This window comes from Podarcis bocagei, assembly GCF_964188305.1.
Source record: "Podarcis bocagei genome assembly, chromosome: 15".
NCBI lineage: Eukaryota > Metazoa > Chordata > Lepidosauria > Squamata > Lacertidae > Podarcis > Podarcis bocagei.
In genome coordinates, this window is record NC_138141.1 from 21,728,372 (window position 1) to 21,749,128 (window position 20,757).

At 48.6% G+C, this 20,757-nt stretch overlaps 1 protein-coding gene across 2 annotated transcripts in view; it reads right to left on the reverse strand.

The window, feature by feature from the left end:
* MCAM (melanoma cell adhesion molecule) overlaps window positions 1-20,511 on the reverse strand; it is a 57,238-nt gene extending 36,727 nt beyond the window's left edge. For both annotated transcript variants that reach the window (XM_081172542.1, XM_081172541.1), the window contains exons 1-3: window positions 20,400-20,511; window positions 19,526-19,631; window positions 15,929-16,044 (exon numbers count right to left, since the gene is read on the reverse strand). In XM_081172542.1, the coding sequence (XP_081028668.1) occupies window positions 15,929-16,044; window positions 19,526-19,631; window positions 20,400-20,496 (319 nt within the window). In that variant the 5' untranslated portion in view covers window positions 20,497-20,511. The remainder of the gene's footprint in view (window positions 1-15,928; window positions 16,045-19,525; window positions 19,632-20,399) is intronic.
* Window positions 20,512-20,757: the final 246 nt, after the last annotated feature.

Sequence of the window (20,757 nt, forward strand, 5' to 3'; positions counted from 1 at the left end):
TTCTGTGCAGGGAACTCACTCACTAGGCAACCCCCGTCCCCGTCAGGCAGGCCTCAGGCCTGAGGAAAGAGTTCAGAGGGGTCCACCCCTCCTCTCCCCTCCCTCTTTTTGGGAAGGCAAGTGGGAGCCCGCCAACACAATGGCTTTATTCAAGGCGCAGAAGGCCGCAAGGAGCCCTGGGGAACTTTCCAAGCCGGGGCAAAGGACACAGAAGAGACCGGCTGGAAACAGAGACCCGATTCTCCACGAAAAACGTCTCCAGTTTCCAAACGCCCACCGAGTTCTGCCTGAATGAAGGGAGTGGGTGGGGGAAGCAGAGGAGGGGGCTGCTGAGGTTTTCGAGCCCAGATCCATCTGCAGCAAAGGTCCTATGCAGGTCCCAAATGGGTAGGGGGGCGGCCCTGCCCAACTGTGCTGTCAGATAAAAGCTGCTCAAATGAAACCCCTCAAAAATTTGTTTGGGTGCATCTAAAGCAAGAGATGGGGACGCAGATGGCACTGTGGGTTAAACCACTGAGCCTAGGGCTTGCCGATCAGAAGGTCAGCGGTTCGAATCCCCGTGACAGGGTGAGCTCCCATTGCTCCGTCCCTGCTCCTGCCAACCTAGCAGTTCAAAAGCACGTCAAAGTGCAAGTAGATAAATAGGTACTGCTCCGGTGGGAAGGTAAACGCCGTTTCCGTGCGCTGCTCTCGTTCGCCAGAAGAGGCTTAGTCATGCTGGCCACATAACCCGGAAGCTGTAAGCCGGCTCCCTTGGCCAGTAAAGCGAGATGAGCGCCGCAACCCCAGAGTCAGCCATGACTGGACTTAATGATCAGGGGTCCCTTTAACTTTACTTTACTTTACTAAAGCAAGAGATACACCCACTACAGGTTCCATGGACATGAAAATGAAGTATAAACACTATATGCTGAAGACTCCAATTCTGGGGGGAGCAGAGGATTAATCCTTAACAGACATATAGGAACCATGACACTGTCAACAAGCGGCTTTAAGAATACACAAGATGAGAAAATTAGCATTACTCTGTCTATTTAGCTCTGTCCTTTCTTCTCCTGAAATTTCCTTCCCTCTCTCCCTCTGAGAAGACTCATCTGAAGTTAGGTTTCCAACCCGGCTGCCACTGGAAAACAATTCGCTACACCTTTTGCCATTTATCCACCCTTTTGAGCACTCCCAACTACCTCCATTTCATTTATTTCATTTATTATTCCCACCCTGTCCACCAAGGAGCCCGGAGTGGGGTACATGGTCCCTCCCCTTTCCTCCTCACAATGACCCTGCGAGGTAGGTTGCCTACCTGCAATACAGGAATCCTGCCCACAGCCATCCTTGTGCAGGTTCAAACCACCAACCTTCTGGTTAACAACCAGATATTGAGGTGCTGCCTGCTTAGGTAGACCACTGGAGGGGTTCTAGGTCATTGCTTTGCATGCACTTATATTCAATCCCTAACATCTCCAAATAGCCAGTACCAACCACTCATTGCTCAATCTGATCAGAGCCAACTGAACAGCATCTTCAGATCTGGTTTGGGTTACAATTGGTACAGAATCTGATTTAGCACCAAAGTAGAACTGAGTATAGAAAAAATGATTGTGTAACAGTCAAGCCAAGCCTTTATGGAATTCATTTCCAGTATTAACCGCACAGCCCACTATGAGAGAGATCTCTGCTTCCACGAAGTCCAGGCATCCAGACTTTTAAATTCCCAGGAAATACTCATTAACGGGCAGGTAATTGCATGAAGCCACAGCGGGGCTGAGTAGGGTAGGGAAACAGCACAGAATTACGATTAGAAGGGGAAGATGAGAAACTGGCAGATCATATTTTACTTGCTTTTAGCTAATTTTGCCAAAAGGAGCTAAGCCAATCAGGCACAGAGCAACATTATGATGGAGCGGCAACTGGCAGACCTCTGAAGGAGTGGGGGGAATTGAGAGACAAACTCACAACTCCTACATCTATGGGAATGGAGAGTAGCCAACGTAGTGCTTTCCAGATGCAGCTGAACTATCATCCTGGGGCTGATGGGAGTTGTAGTCTGACAGCATCTGGAGAGCAGATTGGCTACTCTTAATGAAGGGGGATCTGCTTTATTCTGAAGCCAGCATTCTTCAAATTCTGGCAACGTAAAAACAAAAAATCCAAATGCTGTACTAGGTTATTCACTGAGTCCACATTTCTATCCCAAAGTGCAGGTTATAATCTAAAAGAAAACAAGAGATTAAAATGCTACTTAATAAAACCTCAAACCCTCTAGAACAGCCTTTCTCAACCTGTTGGTCCCCAAATGTTGTTGAACTACAACTCCCATCACCCCTAGCTATTAAGGCCAGAGCTCAGGGATGATGGGAGTTGTAGTCCAACAACACCTGGGGACCCACAGGTTGAGAACCGCTGCTCTAGAAGGTGCTTACATTGACATACAGAGCCCAAAGTAACTTGGGGCCCCACATTTCTGAAGTAGTGACTTCTCTCATGTTCAGGTGTTGAGATCTGCAGAGAAGGTTCTGACAGGGACTTCTCTGTAGTAGCCTCCCAGTTATGAAATGCCCTCCCTTTTGAGCTGTGTCTGGTCTCATCACTGTATACGTTTCAACACTGGGGTCAAGAGTTGCACCATTCTGCACAGACTTTGGGTGAAGGAGGAGGTCAGAAACCCCTTCCACTGAAGTGCTGTTGCTCTTTCTCACTGCCACTGATTTGGTTCAATTTATGGTCTTGTAGGGTTTATGCATTGCTTGCTGTAATGAGATGTATGCAAAAAAAAAGGGGGGGAGGTAAAGGACCCCAGGACGGTTAAGTCCAGTCAAAGGTGACTATGGGGTTGCAGTGCTCATCTCGCTTTCAGGCCGAAGGAGCCAGTGCTGGTCCACGGACAGTTTTCCGGGTCATGTGGCCAGCGTGACTAAACCACTTCTGGTGCAACGGAACACCGTGATGGAAACCAGAGCGCACGGAAACACCGTTTACCTTCCCGCCACAGTGGTACCTATTTATCTACTTGCACTGGTGTGCTTTCAAACTGCTAGGTTGGCAGGAGCTGGGACAGAGCAACGGGAGCTCACTCCGTCATGGGGATTCGAACGGCTGACCTTCTGATCAGCAAGCCCAAGAGGCTCGGTGGTTTAGACCACAGCCCGTCCTGGGACAGCGTAGTGAATGGTGAGCTAAAAATGTGTACATTAAATCTCCCATCTTGAAGAGCTTGGGCAGGAAGCTTTCACAAAAACCTACAGGAAAGTGTAGCTTGCTCCTTTTGCCTTCAACATCTCCTACAGTGAAAGCAGCACATGAGATGGCTTTGTTAGTGTGCATTTAGGTGTTTGTAAGAACACACCTCAGGCTTTAGTTGAGAAAAAATGGCACTCTCTACGCTGGAGGAGTTCCCCATCATCGCTGAGTGAGGTGACAGTTACTAGCATGTCCCAACAGACAGAAACACCACCTTAAGTCCAGGACCCTGCCTTGGACAAATCACTATCCCTGGCTCAGTTTTCCCAATCCATACAATGGGAAAATCAGTGACCCTACTAATAGCGGAGATCAAATCGAAGTCTAAGAAGCTATTAGCAAATGAAAGAACTGGCAGAAGGGTGGGAAACAGTGGCAGAGGGCAAGCGGTCAGTTTTCTACCTGGAAAGCAACTGCAGGGAAAGAGAGAGAAAAAATGAATGTGTCAAAATAGGTCCGGGTGGAAATATAACTAGCAGAATAAAGCCCTTGTTAGAGCAAGAGCTGGGGGGTGGTCTTTCGGGGGGGGGGGCTGTGTGCCAGATTTGGAATGGGAACAATCTGGACGTTTCAGCTTTCCAGCTTTGCTGACTTCCCCAGCCCAGGCCCCATCTGTTTGCCATTTGCAGCTCAGCCTCCCAGGTGACAAGTCTTGCAGCCCTGACAGTCGTCAGAAGCAGGCCTTTTGTTGTTGAAATTTCTTTGGCAGGTGAACGTGGACAAAGGATGCTTCTGGCTTGGAGCGTGTGCTTGTGTGAACACAATTACACATATATATCGTGGAAGAAAAACTCTGTCTGTGAAGGAGAGGGACCTGTCCTTGCCCACAAACAGATTTTCTTTGTTTTGGGACGGATGTTTCTAAACCTTCCCCCAAAGGCAAAATAAATTAAAATATCCCAAACATCAACCTTGGCTTTAAGAATATTTATTTTTCCTTTTTTAAAGCGCAACACTTAACTGCTATCTTTCACTTTCTGCTGACCAGGCTGATCTAGTAGGAACCAAACAAGCACAAAGACAAAGCACTGTGGCTTGCACTCTCAAGAACCCTGTGATGTAGGTGACCTGTTTCCCTGCATTTTCTATATGACACGGAGCAGAGGTGTGTGGAGAGAGTGGTTTGACCAGAGAAAGCCAGTGTCAAGGAGAAACAGTTTTCACTCAGAACTCCAGAGCTAAAGCATTTGGGGAAGGCTGGGGAGTTTTTTTAGAAGAAAAATTGAATACTAAGGAGTGGCACAATACATTTATTCGCAGTATGGAGAAAGTGGAGAAAAAGTAAGTTTTTTCCCCCAGTTTCCCATTCTTCTAGAACTTGGGTCCACGGCATAACTTCTTCATACCCTGTCTAGCTAATCAGCAGAATTCACTGCCCTAAGATGTGCTGATGGACACACAACCTCAAATGGCTTTTTAAAAGGGGCAATTAGACAAATTTATGGAGGCGAAGAGGTTTACCAATGGCCACTAGTCATCATGAAGGCCAAGTAGAACCCAGGTTCAGGGAACAACAGTGGGGAAAGCTCTGCGTGGTGCTGATAATGCCAAGGTTGCAGGTTCGATCCCCGTGTGGGACAGCTGCATATTCCTGCCTTGCAGGGGGTTGGACTAGATGATCCACTGGGTCCCTTCCAACTCTACAATTCTATGATTCTCTCTCAGCCTGGATAGATCCATTGGTTAGAGCTCCCTGGAGACATATGCTTGGCCACTACAGAAAGCAAGATGGAGGACTAGGTGGGCTTTTGCTCCAATCCAGCCGGGCTCAGCCACACAATTCTTCCGAGGCACCAGCCTTTGGGCTGGAACTAGCTGAGAGCTACAGGTGCCTATTTAATTTCTACTGGCATTTCAACCGCCAGAGTCACCTGTGCTACAAAATCTGTTTCCAAAGACCTGTCAGCTGCTGGAGAGAGAGGGGTGAGGGTTCTGTCAGTCTTCAGGGCGATGTAGAGGCCTGCAGAACCCGATTTTCCTGTACGGTGTTGGCCGAAGGGATATATATGGGTGGGACAGCAAAAAAAAAAAAGGCATTTGTCACCAAGCTGCTAGGAAAAGGAAGATCAACCCGGCTACTACCCCCAGGTTGACCCAACAGCCCAAATTCTTCCCCTGTGATGTCATTTATGGAGAATGAAAAGGAAGGGGTAGTTAACACACATGCTCACTCCTCAGAAACCCTTCTCTCTACAACAACCGAAATGAATTTGTGTTCTGAGCACGCATATCAAACACACAAACATGAAGCTGGATAACTTTAGTCCCGTTACTACTATTATTTATTCAATCTATGAACTACCCTTCACTGTTAAGGTTCAAGGGTGAGTCACATCAATTTAAAATAAAATATTTAAAAAATAGTTTGAAGGAAGTAAGAAGGCTGAGAAGCCTCAGCAAAGCCCCACTGACACTCTGGCTCCTGAGGAGACCCTCCCTGGAGCCTGAAGAGGTCTTCTTTGGGCTCTGGGGTAGGTCTCCTCAGGAGCCAGGAGGACTCTGCTCCCCATTTTGCGCAATTTCGTGTATGCGCAGGGGGGTTCGGAATGCAACCCCCACGTAAATGTGGAGTCACATGTAGAACAAAACAAAAATGCACACTGCTGCCCTCAGGTCCTGCTTGCGGGGTTTTCCTCTGGCCGCCCACCATGCAAAGAGGATTCCCGACTAGCTGAGCCACAGGTCTGATCCAGGAGGCTCTCCTTTTCTTCTTATCTCCCAGGGGTGTCTCTATCCATCAATGGCTTTGGCTCCACCTACTGTTAGTCTTGGAAACGTGGGTGGCACTGTGGGTTAAACCAGAGCCTAGGGCTTGCTGATCAGAAGGTCGGCGGTTCGAATCCCCGTGACGGAGCGAGTGGGAAAGTAAACGGCATTTCCGTGCGCTGCTCTGGTTCGCTAGAAGCAGCTTAGTCATGCTGGCCACATGACCTGGAAGCTGTACGCCGGCTCCCTCGGCCAATAAAGCGAGATGAGCGCTGCAAGCCCAGAGTCGGCCACAACTGGACCTAATGGTCGGGGGTCCCTTTACCTTTACTGTTGGTCTTCCTGCCTCCCTACAATTCCCAAATGCCCAGGCCCCAGCCACTGCAGAACTGCACTGCTCGCCCCCACTACAGGCAACGAATGATCTTGGTGCAACGGCATTGCCACCAGAAACAAGCACTTTCATTCAGCAGAAGCCAGCAAGATAAGAAGAACCGTTGCAAGAGGATCCACCATCCCACCCAGATGATTTCCAGATTGGGCGCACACAGCTTTTTCTCTCCAGCATGCCCACAGAGACGGCTGGGCCAGGATGAGGATGGAGGGTCATGGGAGAAGCGCGCAGCAGCCTGACTCACAGGGAGGCAGGTTTCAGAGGGCCCTGCTTCAGTTAACCATATTTAGCTTGCCTGGGAACTATCAGGACACAAGACTTGCAACCCGGCCAAGAATGACGGGACACCAGCCGGCCGCTTCCAAAGGACGAGGCAGATAAATAATTTTTAAAAGAGTTTGGATGGGAGTCAGCCAGGCAGAGAGAGCTCCTGTCTTGTGCATGTCAGCCTGGAGAAGGGACAAAAGGAAAGAAACGGGATGCTCTGGCCCAGTGGGAATTTAACTCGCTTTGAGAACGGAAGAGGGGCTGGATGGGCAGGGAGAGAAGGAAGCTCCAATCGGACAAAGCACAGAATAATAGGCATGCCAGAAGGGTGAAAATAGCATCTGGAGGGGATAAAAAAGGAAGAACAGGGAAGTGCACTTGGGAGGGAGGAAAACTCCATAGAAGGGAAAGCGAAGGCTGCCTCCCATTACGAAGGAGTAGCCCAGTAGGGACCTTATTTATACTCCACTATCGCTCAACATTAGGTTGCATTTTCTTTTCCTATTTACTCACTGTATTTCTACCCCACCTTTCCTTCAAGGAGCCTAAAGTACAAACCCAGTACAACCCTGCAAGGTGTGTTAGGCTGAGAGGTAGCTAGTGGCCCAATAAGCTTCAAGGCAAACTGGGGATTTGAACCCCAGTCTCCCAGGTCTCAGTCCAACATCCTAACCACTGCACCACACAGATGTCAACAAGGTAAAGGGACCCCTGACCATTAGGTCCAGTCGCGGACGACTCTGGGGTTGCGGCACTCATCTCGCTTTATTGGCCAAGGGAGCCAGCATGCAGCTTCCGGGTCATGTGGCCAGCATGACTAAGCCACTTCTGGAGAACCAGAGCAGCTCACGGAAACGCCGTTCACCTTCCTACCGGAGCGGTACCTATTTATCTACTTGCCCCTTGTGCTTTCAAACTGCTAGGCTGGCAGGAGCAGGGACCGAGCAACGGGAGCTCACTCTGTCACGGGGATTCGAACTGCCGACCTTCTGATCGGCAAGCCCTAGGCTCTGTGGATGTTACGTGTTCTATAAAAAAATCCATCCATGCGCACAATGCTTTACAAAGGCCCCATCTGCACTCTACATTTAAAGCAGCAGCATAGCACTTTAGACCAGGCACCCCCAAACTCGGCCCTCCAAATGTTTTGGGACTACAATTCCCATCATCCCTGCCCACTGGTCCTGTTATCTAGGGATGATGGGAGTTGTAGTCCCAAAACATCTGGAGGGCTGAAGTTGGGGGGTGCCTGCTAGACAGTTGTGAGGCTGAACTCGCTGAGGCGCTGGCCTGATCCCAGCAGGTTTGTTCTTATGTCCCTGAAAGAATCCCGGGAACTGTGATTTGTTAAGGGTGCCAAGAGTTGTCACGAGATCCCCTACTCCACCCTCAGAGCTACAATTCCTAGAGTTCCCTGGCAAAAGGGGTTGATTGCTAAATTTCCCCAAACTTGGGCCTCCAGCTGTTTTTGTACTACAATGCCCATCATCGACTACTGGTCCTGCTAGCTAGGGATGATAAGAGTTGTAGTCAAGAAACAGAGACCCAAGTCTGGGAAACCCTGCTTTAGAGCCTACCTCAAATCCACCGTTTCCCATGGAAGTTAAGGGAGTGTTGGGAGGGGAGAGCTCACTGACAGCAAAGTACCTCTTTGCTACAAAAGCACCTGTCAAGCTTTGCATGTGATTTAGCAAGCTTTTAAAGCACAATGTGTACCTTCGCACAGGAACCAGAAAGGTCAGTCTTTGCAGGGAAGGAAACAGATCAGCTCAGACTCACTGGAGGAGAATGATGTTCGGGGCACGACTTTGGGTCAAATGCTCCCTGGCTCCAGCCTTTCCTTGGGGGCGACAGCTCAGAGGCAAAGTATACGCCGAGGTAGGCAACCTAAGGCCCAGGGGCCAGATGCGGCCCAATCACCTTCTAAATCTGGCCAGCGGACGGTCCAGGAATCAGTGTGTTTTTACATGAGTAGAATGTGTCCTTTTCTTTAAAATGCACCTCTGGGTTATTTGTGGGGCATAGGAATTTGTTCATTTCTTTTCTTCCAAAATGTAGTCTGGCCCACCACATGGTCTGAGGGATGGTGGACCGGCCCATGGCTGAAAAAGATTGCTGACCCCTGGTATACTCAGTGGGCCTCGGGTCCCATCTCAGGCCCCTCCAGCTAAACGACCACAAGGTTACCTTAAATATCCCAGAAAGCTGCTACCAAGCCAGATGGACAGTACTGGGCTAGATGGAACAATGGCCTGTCTCACTCAGTGCAGAAGGCGGTGTTTGTGTGTTCTCAGCCCATGGAATGGGTCCCTCACTGGGAAAAGGAGTGAGAGTTTTCGGGAGGGGCTGTGAGGAGTTACTATCATACCAGAGTCACGCCTCTCCCACCCCCAAGCCTAAGCTGTTTAACATTCCTGGCCCTTGTTGTACATAGCAATCCTCCTCCAAGTTTTCGCCTTTTCTCTTCCTCACACCCTTTTTAAGCTTGACTTTGCCCATCCCCTCTGGAAGGCTGCATTTAAGGCAAGGAGGGCTCAGAATGTACCTTGCACTGCAGATCATCATATCCCCCCCAAAAAAGTCTTGGATTTCTCACTCTGTCACCAAAAACAAAGCTGTAGCCTACTCAGAGTAGACCCACTGAAGTTAACAGGCATGATTACCTTGGTTCATTAATTTTAGTGGGTCTGCTCTGAGTACAGCTTAGCTGAATACAACCCAAAGGGTGGAAATTCAGCATAGTATTTAACCTGCAGAAATGCTCTCCCTTCTCTTCCCATCCCACAGTGTTTTGAGGGTTCATCTGATCCTCCAGATTTCGGGAAGGGGGGTAGGAAGCAGGGAAACCCCACTGGACTAGTGGGAATCCTTGCACTGGCTTCTGCTACTGGAACAGGGTAGTTGAATCGGGCCTTAAGTTTCTGGTCCTCATAGTTTGCCTGCCAAGCTGAAGGACTTGTTCCAGTTGCAGAGGTCACACCAACACCACAAACGTAGGAGAGCCTTAAGAATCACGACTAGCACCCTTGTTCCCATAACTTCTGGACTCTCGTTATCTGAACCAAACGACCATTTCCAGCATTCCTTCAAGTTGCAGTGGTTACACTGGTTTTAAGATGCTACTTCTTCCAATAATGTGCAGGCACCCACAGACAATTCTGCTGGGTCCTTTTCAGTGGCCACAAGGGGGCAAGTGATAGCCAGGGTCCAGTCCATACCTGCGCAATTCCGAGGCAAGGAAGTACACTCACTTAGGCTGTTGTTCATGTTACTTTTGCTCCTCCCATGACAATCCTGTGGACAGTATTTTAAGTTCCCCTTCTCCAGAACCAAAGCACACCGTAGCCGCTTTCTGTGCAAAGAAGCCAGAGCAGATATGAAATGTGGAGAAAAGTTCATAGCTCCGTGGTAGACCACCTACTTTGCAATATAAGCTCCCAGGTTCATTCTCTTGGAATGTCTGGAACTCTGGTCAGCTGCTGCCAACCAGTGTAAGCAATACTGTGCTACATGGGCCGAGGGTCTGACTCAGTTACAAGGCAGCTTCCTGTGTCCCTGTGAGATCAGGCCCTCAGATCCTAAGTGAGCTCTTTGTTCATTGATCCCCACTGGCTCTGACTCAAGGAAACCAATTAAACAAGCCGTGTTAAGAGGATGATGAGCAACTATGACCTCATCCATCAGAAGAATTACAAGTTCAGTCATTAAGGTGTGAGGAAATTACACATAACTATAAACGGGAGGGGAGGAAGAGTGAGCAAGAACCTGATTGACTGTGAGCATCAAGCATAAGGGGGTTCATCATTCAGATCCTTTCTCTCTCTTTTAAAAAATATATTTTTAAGTTTTCAATTTTACACCTTAAAATAAACATTTTACATACCGTTAAATATCCAGCAACTTCCCTCCTTCTCTTTCCTTGGTTTATTAGTCTTTCATTTCTGCATATTTTGCTATAACCATATTAATCTGTTCTTTGCTTTTACATCACTCAAACATTAATTACACTGTTGATGTTATCTTCATGCTGCCAGAGCATTCAGATCCTGTCTCCTTGGGATAGACATTCTCTCTGCCCCAGCAATGCGCCCCATTTTACAAGGTCAGAGAAACATAGAGATGAGAGTGTTGGAACTGGGAGCTGGCAGACCAGGGTCCCAATCCCCATGCTGCCTAGCCTACCTCTCAGGCTGTTGTGAGGATAGCAATTGAGAGGTTGGGGAGGAGAATAAACAAACAGTGTAGACCACACTGAGCTCCTTGGAGGAAATGTGATATATAGACATTAAGAACCAATAATAATTAAAATAAGCATTAAAGCAAGATTAATGGGTGGTGCCACAAACACTCTGAACCAGTGGAAGCTGGTCCATTTGAGCAGACGGGGCATTGCCCCATCAACCGTAGTCCATACCTCCACCTCAGTGTTCGAAATTCACCAGGCGAATGGCTATCGACCATTTGCGACCAAGTGAAGATGCCCAGGTGCCAGGATGGCGACTGGCGGCTCCACCATCTGGAGATGCAAGCCTGGGGATCCTTGGATCCTCACTGTTTTCACACACGAGCAACACATCCTGTAGAATTCTACCCACGATATTTTATCTGCACCATCAGAATGAATTTCAGGAACCAAAAGCTTGTATTGAAAAATGCAACTTTCAAGTCATCTTGGCCCCACAAAATAGCAACTAGGCATTCCGTTTTGGCGACTGTAAGCCTGGTTTAAGGAGCAATTTGGCGCCTAGCTTTTATATCTGAGTTTCTAACACTGCCCCACCCGCCTGCCTCCTTGCTTACTACCAGAGCAGGTGCGGGCACTGCCTGTGAGATTCTTCCTCTTTGGCAGGGGTCAGCAAACGTTTCAGCAAGGGGCCGGTCCACTGTCCCTCAGACCTTGTGAGTGGCCGGACTATATTTGGGGGGCGGGGAATGAACAAATTCTTATACCCCACAAATAACCCAGAGATGCATTTTAAATAAAAGGACACATTCTACTCATGTAAAAACACCAGGCAGGCCCCACAAATAACCCAGAGGTGCATTTTAAAGAAAAGGACACATTCTACTCATGTAAAAACACGCTGATTCCCGGACCGTCCGTGGGCCGGATCTAGAAGGTGATTGGGCCGGATCCAGCCCCCCGGCCTTAGTTTGCCTACCCATGCTCTTTGGCCTCAGTGCTGTCCTTGCTGAACTCAGCAGGGCGGAGGATAGGAATAAAAGCGGAATTACTTCTGCCAATCTCTTGATTGTGGCTCCACCTACCCTTGGTCCCTCTGCCCTCCCAGTCCCAAAGGACACCAACCACCAGTTATTTAAAGCGAGACCTAAAAGCTATGTTATAATGAATTAATACACCAGTTAGCCTCTCATGGGGACCAGCAAACCAGTGGCCATTTGGTTAGCAGCGAGACTGCTCTCCTTAGTCTATAGGGACCAGGAAATTATTCCGCCCCCCTACCCACTACATCCCAAGGATGTATCAAATGCATAGGAGAGCCCCAGGTGAGCGACTTGCTTTGGGCTCCTAAAAATAAACCAATATGATGTTAGGAATGTGCCCAGCCCTGCAGCTACACACGGAAAGGCTGTCCTTCCCACAGCCATCACTGCAGCAGCAGACTTCACAAAGAAAGACGGCAGCCGAGCCGCGGTGGGAAGTGCTGAGCAGGCCGTTCCCATTAGCCAGGGGGTGGGGAGTGGAATTCAGGCAGCAGTCCAAACGACAGAGCCTCTTTTTGCAGATATTTTATGGCTCAGCTTCTGGGATGAGGAGATCTCACGAGCCGCATGGGACACCAACTGCAAATTCTTCCCAGTTGCTAATGTTACCCTTCCGCTTACTCTGAAGGTGCAGCACATACCCGCTTGTTTTATGCAAGCCGGGGCGGGGAAATAAATTTAAAATGCATAGCTGGGGCTGCGCATGACCCCACACAGCAAGGTCAGAACGCCATAGGAGTGTAGGAGGCTGCCTTATAATGAACCACACCTTCGGTTTATCTAGTTCAGTATTGTCTAAACTGACCAGCAGCGGCTCTGATGGGCACCATTATGTCCTGGAGGTCTTCCCTGCTGCCCACAAAGCCCCAAAGCCAGCGGTTCTCAACCTGTGGGTCCCCATCATCCCTGAGCTCTGGCCTTGCTAGCTAGGGGTGATGGGAGTTGTAGTTCAACAACATCTGGGGACCCACAGGTTGAGAAAGGCTGCCCTAAGCCTTCCCCACCCCAACACATGCAAACACTCACTGCCCCCTTGAAAGTGATAAGAGTGGCTACTTTTCTTCCCTTAAAAAGTACACAGAGGTGAAGGATAGAGGGCTGGGCGATATATCGCCCAAAACCGGTTTGAAGTCCATATTGTGATATTGGTTTCATAATTTTTTGTCCTGGCAATAGATCATGAATGATGATAAGTTTATACTCATGCTACACAAAAATAATCAGGTGGGGAAAACTGTTAAGCCAGCCAATGCCTTTACATAGCTCCACCTTTATTTCAGACATTGTGATATATCAGTATATATATCATGATGTTGAAAACCAGATATCATCCAGCCCTATTCAGGTACCTCACTATTTTAAATATAGTTGTGGTGTGTGGCTTATCCAGAGCAAGGCCTTTTTTGTGTGGGCACCTTTCTCTGCCCTTCGTTCCATTTTTGCTACTAGCTTTGCTGTAACAAAGTCACTGTAGCTTTGCTGTGTTATTTCAAAGGACTCCACAAGCCCTCTGAGTCGCCAGATAAGCCTCCCACCTCCCAATTGCCGCTGACTCTATCTGTAAGCTTAAACTGCTACTTTACATAAATGTTAATGTGTTGACTATGCATCTCATTTCATTGTTGAAAACTGCCCTGGAGCGTCTGGGCAGAAAAGGCAGGTTATAAATATTTTAATGAGCAAGTAATAAATAAACCAATACAAAAACAGGGAAAAAACTGTATTCCCTTATCTGAAGAAGTTTGCTCATCCTTTTACTGAAAACATACGCACCAAAAAGAAAGCTTTGCACACACAAAACTGGAGACTGTTTGTACAAACGAAAGGAAATTGTTGTACAAATGTTATAACAATTTGTCAGGTTTTGGTCACATGTAGAGTCCAAATTTTGAGATCCCCATTTTTGGAGGGCAGATACTGAACAGCATCTTTGGGGTGCATGCCTACAGGTTTGCTATGACACACCAACAGGAAAACTGGTGCCACAGCAGCAGCCTTAAAACTTACACTCTGGATGATGCCGCTGTTAAAATCTCAGACAAACAGGCTCCGATGATGCAGTCTGTTCCAGACAGAAGCTGAGCTCAGAGCATGTGCCCAGAATCCCTCTGTGCCCTCGTTTTTGGTGGGTGGGGGTGGGGAGGAGGCAATGCCGATCCTCCTGTCATCTCAACGGGGCTTTGGCTTCACTCACTTCTCAAAATCTATAAATGCTCCCTCTGTCCAAATCCCAGTGATCACACTTAGCATTTGCCTAAACTTGTGGGGGAGACATGGGAACCTTCTCTTCAATAGATGGCCAACAGGAACTTTTGAGGAAGGGACTCAGCTCATGGGCAGAGCAACAGCTTTGGATGCAGAAGGTTGCAGGTTCAACCCCCAACAACATCTATCTCCAAGCAGGCCCTTGCCTGAAACCCTGGAGAGCTGCTGCCAGCCCGTGTAGGCAGCACTGAATTAGATGTCCCACTGACCTGACCTGGTATAAGAGATAGCTTCCTACCACCCTACCTCTGGCTTCAACCTTCCTCTCTAGGCATCTTAGAACAAGTCTTGCAGAATCAAGGGATGGGATGTTCCACCCCCACCCTAAATCTCTGCTTCACCCAGATCCTTTCCCCCATACTATCGGGGTGGGGGGGCGTGTAGAGCGGGGAGCCTGAGGCAGCCAAATTCACAATAAACAATCCCAGTGAAAACAAAGCATGAGCTGGGGTGTTTAACCTGATTAAGACAGCTCAACCCCATGGGAGGGGGGGGGGCAAGGAGTGTGCTTTATTTCAGAACAATAGTGTCTGCCAGATAATAAACTGTGGCCATAGTAAGACTCAGCACCCCGCTTACAGTATGTTCAAAGCGATTCACGTACAATTATCAGTCTTCATAATCTACAACTCTCGAGTATCAACGCTTCCCGCTGTGCACAGCATAGGAGGTGCACAGATCCTGCCCGGAGGGGCTGAAAACGTATACAAATGTGTACTAGAAGTACAGGAACCGGGGCTGATGCACACCCCCTTTCACCAACCTGCCTCTCATGTCTGTAATAAAACTCCCCCCCCTCTCAGTACTTGGGGGTGGGCAGATTTATCATTTGGGAAATCCCCGTCCTAAACCCTTTACAGTACAAAGGACAGGCTGTTTCCCTTCTGGGACTTCTCTTCACCCCACGAGGCTCAGAGGCACTCGCAGAACATGGAAGGTTTTGACACCCAAATATTCCGCAGTAAATCAAAGATGGGGGAAGGAATGGGTTTGCAAAAGGGGAGAACATGTTGGAGGGGTTTCCAGACAGCGCTTTTGATTTTCAAACGGGGGTCTCAGATATCGTTGGCAACAGGTTTTCCTTTCTTATTTTTTAAGCTTATTTTCCACATAGATCTGTGATTTCTTGGGGGGGGGCGGGGAGCTGGTATTTTTTATGCCAACGATGTCGTGTGGACGGGGGGGGGAATACTTGCATGCATCAGGACCCCCAATCCCATAGCAAAATATTTTTTAGCAAAAATATGGGGGGGAGTGGGAATCCAACCAACCCCCCCCCCACCTGGTGGGCCGGTTTGCACACAAGCGCAACGCAACACGCCCCCTTTTCTGCCACCAGTTGCAACTCACTTACAGTAGCGGTTACACCGCGGAGGAGAGGCAGTGAGAGAAGGTGGGTGTGTTTTTGCAAAACCCATTCTGCAAACTGTGTGCGTCTGCTTCCCCACCTGTGTGTGTTTATTTATATTTATATAGATCCAGCTCTAGGCACCTCGAAATGTGCATCTCCTCGTGGCTTGGACAGAAATACATTGGGGTGTGTGTGTGTAAGCAATCCCCGGGGAAAAACATTCACACCTTCGGTTCTAACACCATAAAAAAACTAATCGTAGCAACCCGGGGAATCCTTGCAGAATTGGAATCGGGGGTTGGGGGTTCGGCAAGAGTTAACAAGACAAAGCACGTTTCCCCCGCGCCTTCTTGATTTGCAAACGGAGGGGAGCAGCGCCGCGGTGCCCAAGGCTTACCTGGGACAGCGCTGCCCTGCAAATCTGCAGCGCAAGTTGCCCGCTCAGCCCCTCTCTCCCTCTCCCTTTGTTGCCCGCCACTCACCTCTGCTGCAGCAGCAGCCGGCCAGGAGCAGGAGGCAGGCGCGGGCGAAGCTTGCAAGCCGGCAGCGACTCATTGTTCCCGGTGCCAGAGCCGAGAGTCCAAATGCATCGGAGGGGCTTGGAGGAGAAGCCCAGAAAGCTGACGTCAGGTGCGAGGGGGAGGGAGCTGCATGCACGGGGGGAGGGGGCTGCACTGCTCCGAGGGGGGGGGGAATACACACCCACCCACCCACCCACCCACAAGAGCACCGGGAGCCCAGCCCTCCTCGCACGCTTGCTCCAGAAGACTCGCCTGCAACAGCAGAAAGGAGTCGCGCTTAACCGGAGCGCCAGGGGGCGAGGCGAAAGCCTACCTTAGACCCCCTTCCTTGCTAGAGCCCTGCTCTTAATGCGCCGCGCCTTTTGCAAGACTTCGGTGCAAAAAAAAAAAACCTGGAGGGGAGTCGAACCTTTTCAGCCCGTGGCAAAGCAAGGAAGCCTTAGTCCGTTGCAGCAAAAACAGACGAAGGGGCTTCTTCCTTCCAGACCCGGGTTTAATCCTGTACACACGTTGCTGTTAAAATTGGTCGTGGGCAACAGGTTCTTCTTGTACAGTAATTGCTCGGGTTCTCCCCCTCCGCTTGCTCAGAAAGGGTCGATCAGGATCAAGGCGGGGAGGGGGGGTGAGGAGAAACAGGAGTTGGCATTTGACGAAGCTGTAAAAGACTTGCATCTATTTCCACCTGCCGGGAAAAGATGTTGTCTTACGTGCTATTTTTATTATATTCATTTCCCTCCCTGTTGGTTGGGTCTATTGTCTTTTGCCATGCTGTTTTGCTTATAGCAAAATAAATTATGCTGTTTATTCTAAGCTGCCTTGAGGCTCCGTTTGCAACGTGGTGGGATTAAAAAACAAACAAACAATAACTCAATAAATAAAGATGGATGGTTGTGTGCACCGGTGCACTGGGACAGGAACTTTGCTAAGCTCTTTCCCCAGGGAGCTGGAAAGCAGCAAATTGCTTCCAAGTGATAGGACAAACCCAGAGGACTGTTAGCTGAGCATTCATCCTGGTTTATTTGCAGGGACATTAGACAACGTTGGCTGTTTGATGAACACCCTGATTTGTGTGGAAATGAGGCAAGTGTTATCCCACACTTTCCAGTGCGTTTTTCGGTCATTTTCCTTAGTGCAAAAAGTCATATTTTGGGAAAGCAGGCTGGTTGCACAACACCACCCAAACCAATTAGTACAGGCAATTCCCAATTTACATGGGGGTTACGTTCCAAGGTACCAGATGTTTAAGTGAAATGGTATATTTGAAACACAATTGAAAAAGCTTGCAAACACCCCATTCCATCCCTTTTTGTCACGTTTTTGGGTCACTTTCAGGTTCAACATGATGCGCCCTTGTAGGGTTGCATGTGCCTTGAATGCACGTAAATGGGGAGTTGCCTGTAACTTGAATTTTCTGGGATGTGACTGAATCCCACTCAGAAATAACAACAGGCTGGAATTGCCCAAGGCAGTGGCGTAGCGTGGGGGGTGCAGAGGGGGCCGGCCGCACTGGGCGCAACATCTGGGGGTTAGGGTTAGGGGGCGCAAATCCACGGGTTAGGGGGCACAAATCCACGGGTTAGGGGGCGCAAATTACTTGCCTTGCCCCGGGTGCTGACAACCCACGCTCCGCCACTGGCCCAAGGTATACCAGGAAGTAAGGTCCTGGCCGCAGCTTATGATTAATGAGGAGAGAGACAGAGAGAGCTTAACTGTTCAAACAATTTATTAAACCAAACTTTAACTCAGCACAATAACAAAAAGGACACACTCCTCCGGGGTCCCAGTAAACCAAGGTTTGGTGCAAACCAAGCTGATATGAACCGGTTATTGCAGCTGAAGATCAAAGCTTTAGCAAGCTCCAGTATCCTGAGCCACCTAATGCATTTCTCATATTTGTTTGTTGTTTTCAAATTGTAATTACACAATTGCAATTCCACCCCCTCCAAATATAAGCAGCAAGAACTAAAAGGGGCAGGAAACACAACCTCTAAGAGGTACGTAAAGGACAGCCAAACACAATCTCACAGTGGCTGAGTTAAGAAGTGAGGCTTCCTTTTTTTTAGGAAGGAGGGATCAATCACAGCACACCTGGTATGACCAGCCAATCAGAGCACATTCTCTTCCCCGGGTTCAAATCCTTGCTGCTCCACCTCTTCCAGTTAGTCCAGACGCGGGACCTTTCTTAGCCCAAGGGCCACATTCCCATGATGTGGGCAACCTTCTGGGGGCCGCATTCAAGTTCAGGACAGGGCCAGAGGCATATCAATGGATGGGAGTGATTCTCAGCTTCTGTACACTTGGCTACATTACAGCCACGCGAGAGCCAGAGGTTTCTGCGCCTGCAGCTGTTGCCCACCCCCACCCCCACATCTCTCCATCATCCAAGTCAGCGAGAGGCATTCTCGTAATTGAAGGCCAACGCAGTCAAAAGGGGGTGCAGAGCAGGGTGTGTAACTCTTAAACATGTGGTCGCTGGTTCTGAGATTCCCCACCCCACAGTCAGTCCATTAACCACTTTGAAAAAGGGTGTGTGTGGCTGTTGCCTTGGTAAGCGCTTCGTTCTGCAACAAAGCTTTCAGATTTACATTCCAGAGGAGCTGTGCAAGTGCAGAAATCCAATGATTTTTTAAATTATTACTTTAAATAATTTTTATTAAAGATTTTCGTTTACCAAAGCACATGCATTGTTTCTTGAAGGGCTGGCCGGTGTGACCTATCACCCGGCAAACTGCCAGATTGCTGCAGGGAACTCTGGATGGCACGAGAGACCTGGAAGACCCTTTGCCCTAGTTTACTGTCCAGCCTGCCTTGCAGATATTGCAATTCCCTCCCCCCACCGTTTGTATCTGTCATTTAGAATCCAGGTGTTGCACTCAGGCGGCGTGTGCATGACATTCAAGGCACACCGCCATCTTGTTTTTTCCTACCGAGTCCACACACAATCTGGACCTGCTTCCATTTTGTTTTAATGCCCCCAAAAGCACTTTTTCACAAGCTAGTTTCATTGCCAAAATATACAGCTCAAATCAAATTGATTTTGCATTAGCCATTTGTGTGTGTCCATTTGCAAAAGGATGGTGGCGGTTCCAGCAATGGTGGGGGGTGGGCTGTAGCCTCACCTGCCTAATGATTTTCTGGAGAGGGGAGCCATATATCAAGAAAGCAATTACCACTTCCTTCCTTATTCACTGGCGCATGTGCAGGGAGGAAAAGGTATGGGTAACCCAAATCAAAGGGAGGGTTTTCGAGACAAATGTCTTCCAACAAAAAACAGGGGTGGGGGGTGGGAGTTCAAGTGCAGATCAAACCACCCTTGAGGGCTGCAGAATCTTGAATCATTCTGAATTGAAAGCAGCATGTTGAAGACAAGCACACACAATTCTGTACAGAGAAAAAACTACTTTCCAGTACACCTAACACACACACACCCCGCCTGTTTTCCAGAAAAGGTCTTTTGCAATTTGGAAAGCGAAGAGGAAATGCATTGAAAAGTGTGAGATAAAATAAACGGTTTACAACAATGCTTTTTCCCCTAGAAAAATAGATGCCGGTACTCACCACGAAGTTGTTACAGTTAGTGTCCCACTTTTTAACAACAACAGAAAGAGGTGCCGATACTGCGTACCCCCTAAATCACTGATTAACAGGAAGACGTGTAAATACCCTGCAGGCAAATGGAGATGGGTGCAGGAATGAAAGTTCATTGTCATCCACATGCGACGTAAACAGATCCCAGCAAATGTTCAGTAAAAAACCGGACATAGTCTAACCTCGCTGTAAGCTTTCTGCAAGCAAATCAGGATGAACAAACAGATTGCCCAGAAAAGCCCAGTATTAGCCTCAGCCCCTGCGCTTTCTCTGCAAAAGAAGATAAAGGCATAGTGACTTGCCAAAAGGCTCCTAAAACCCTTTCAGACACCTTTATAGAAATGTGTGGAGACTTAGCTGGATCATGCAACCCTAACCTCCACATGTTCTTAAGAAGGTTTAGAAAGAGCCCCTGTGCATACAATTGCTTCTGTACACCTTTAAGAACACAGGACTTGGGGTTGGCAGGAAAAGAGGGAGGTGGACACCAATCTTGGGGTTTTTGTTTTTTTTTAAAGACCACAAATTGTTTGCATTTATATGCCACTTTTATCCTCTCCAGGGAGCCCAAAGTGGCCTACATGGTTCTCTCCCCTCCTCTTACAGTCCTCACAACAACCCTGTGAGGTAGGTTAGGCAGAGAGGTGGTGACTGGCCCAAGCTCTTTTAATGACCAATTGGTCATTAAATCAGTGCCCATGGAGTGTGATGGAGAGGCCAGGCCGTGTCCCTCTGCTGGTGCCATGCTCAAGATGGAGACTACAGGTTTCCCACAGACCTTCCCCAAGTCTCACCTGACCATGGTTAATGGTAGAAGAGAAATTCAAGGCAAAGGCCAGGCTACCTGGTTGACAGTTTTTAGCCCGGTGCAACTTTAGCTCTCTCAAAAGCTTTGCCTGATCTGGAACTCTTGCAGCAACCGGCCCTCTTGCCACAGCCATCCTGCCGGTGCACCAGGCAATGCCTATGAGATGCCCTCAAGTTTCTTCTCTAGCATCATAAAAAAGCCCTTGTAACTCTAACCCCAGAGGAACTGCGGGGCAGGGTTTCGGAACATTCAATTTGTTTCATTGCTTAAGCTCTGCCATTGCTTTCTAATGCCCATTTAGCTGAGACAGCTTGGCGTTACAAATGCACACAGAGTATTTTTGTGTGCGTGCTGAGTGTCCCTGATGTCTTCCTTCTCCATTTCAGTCTCAAAA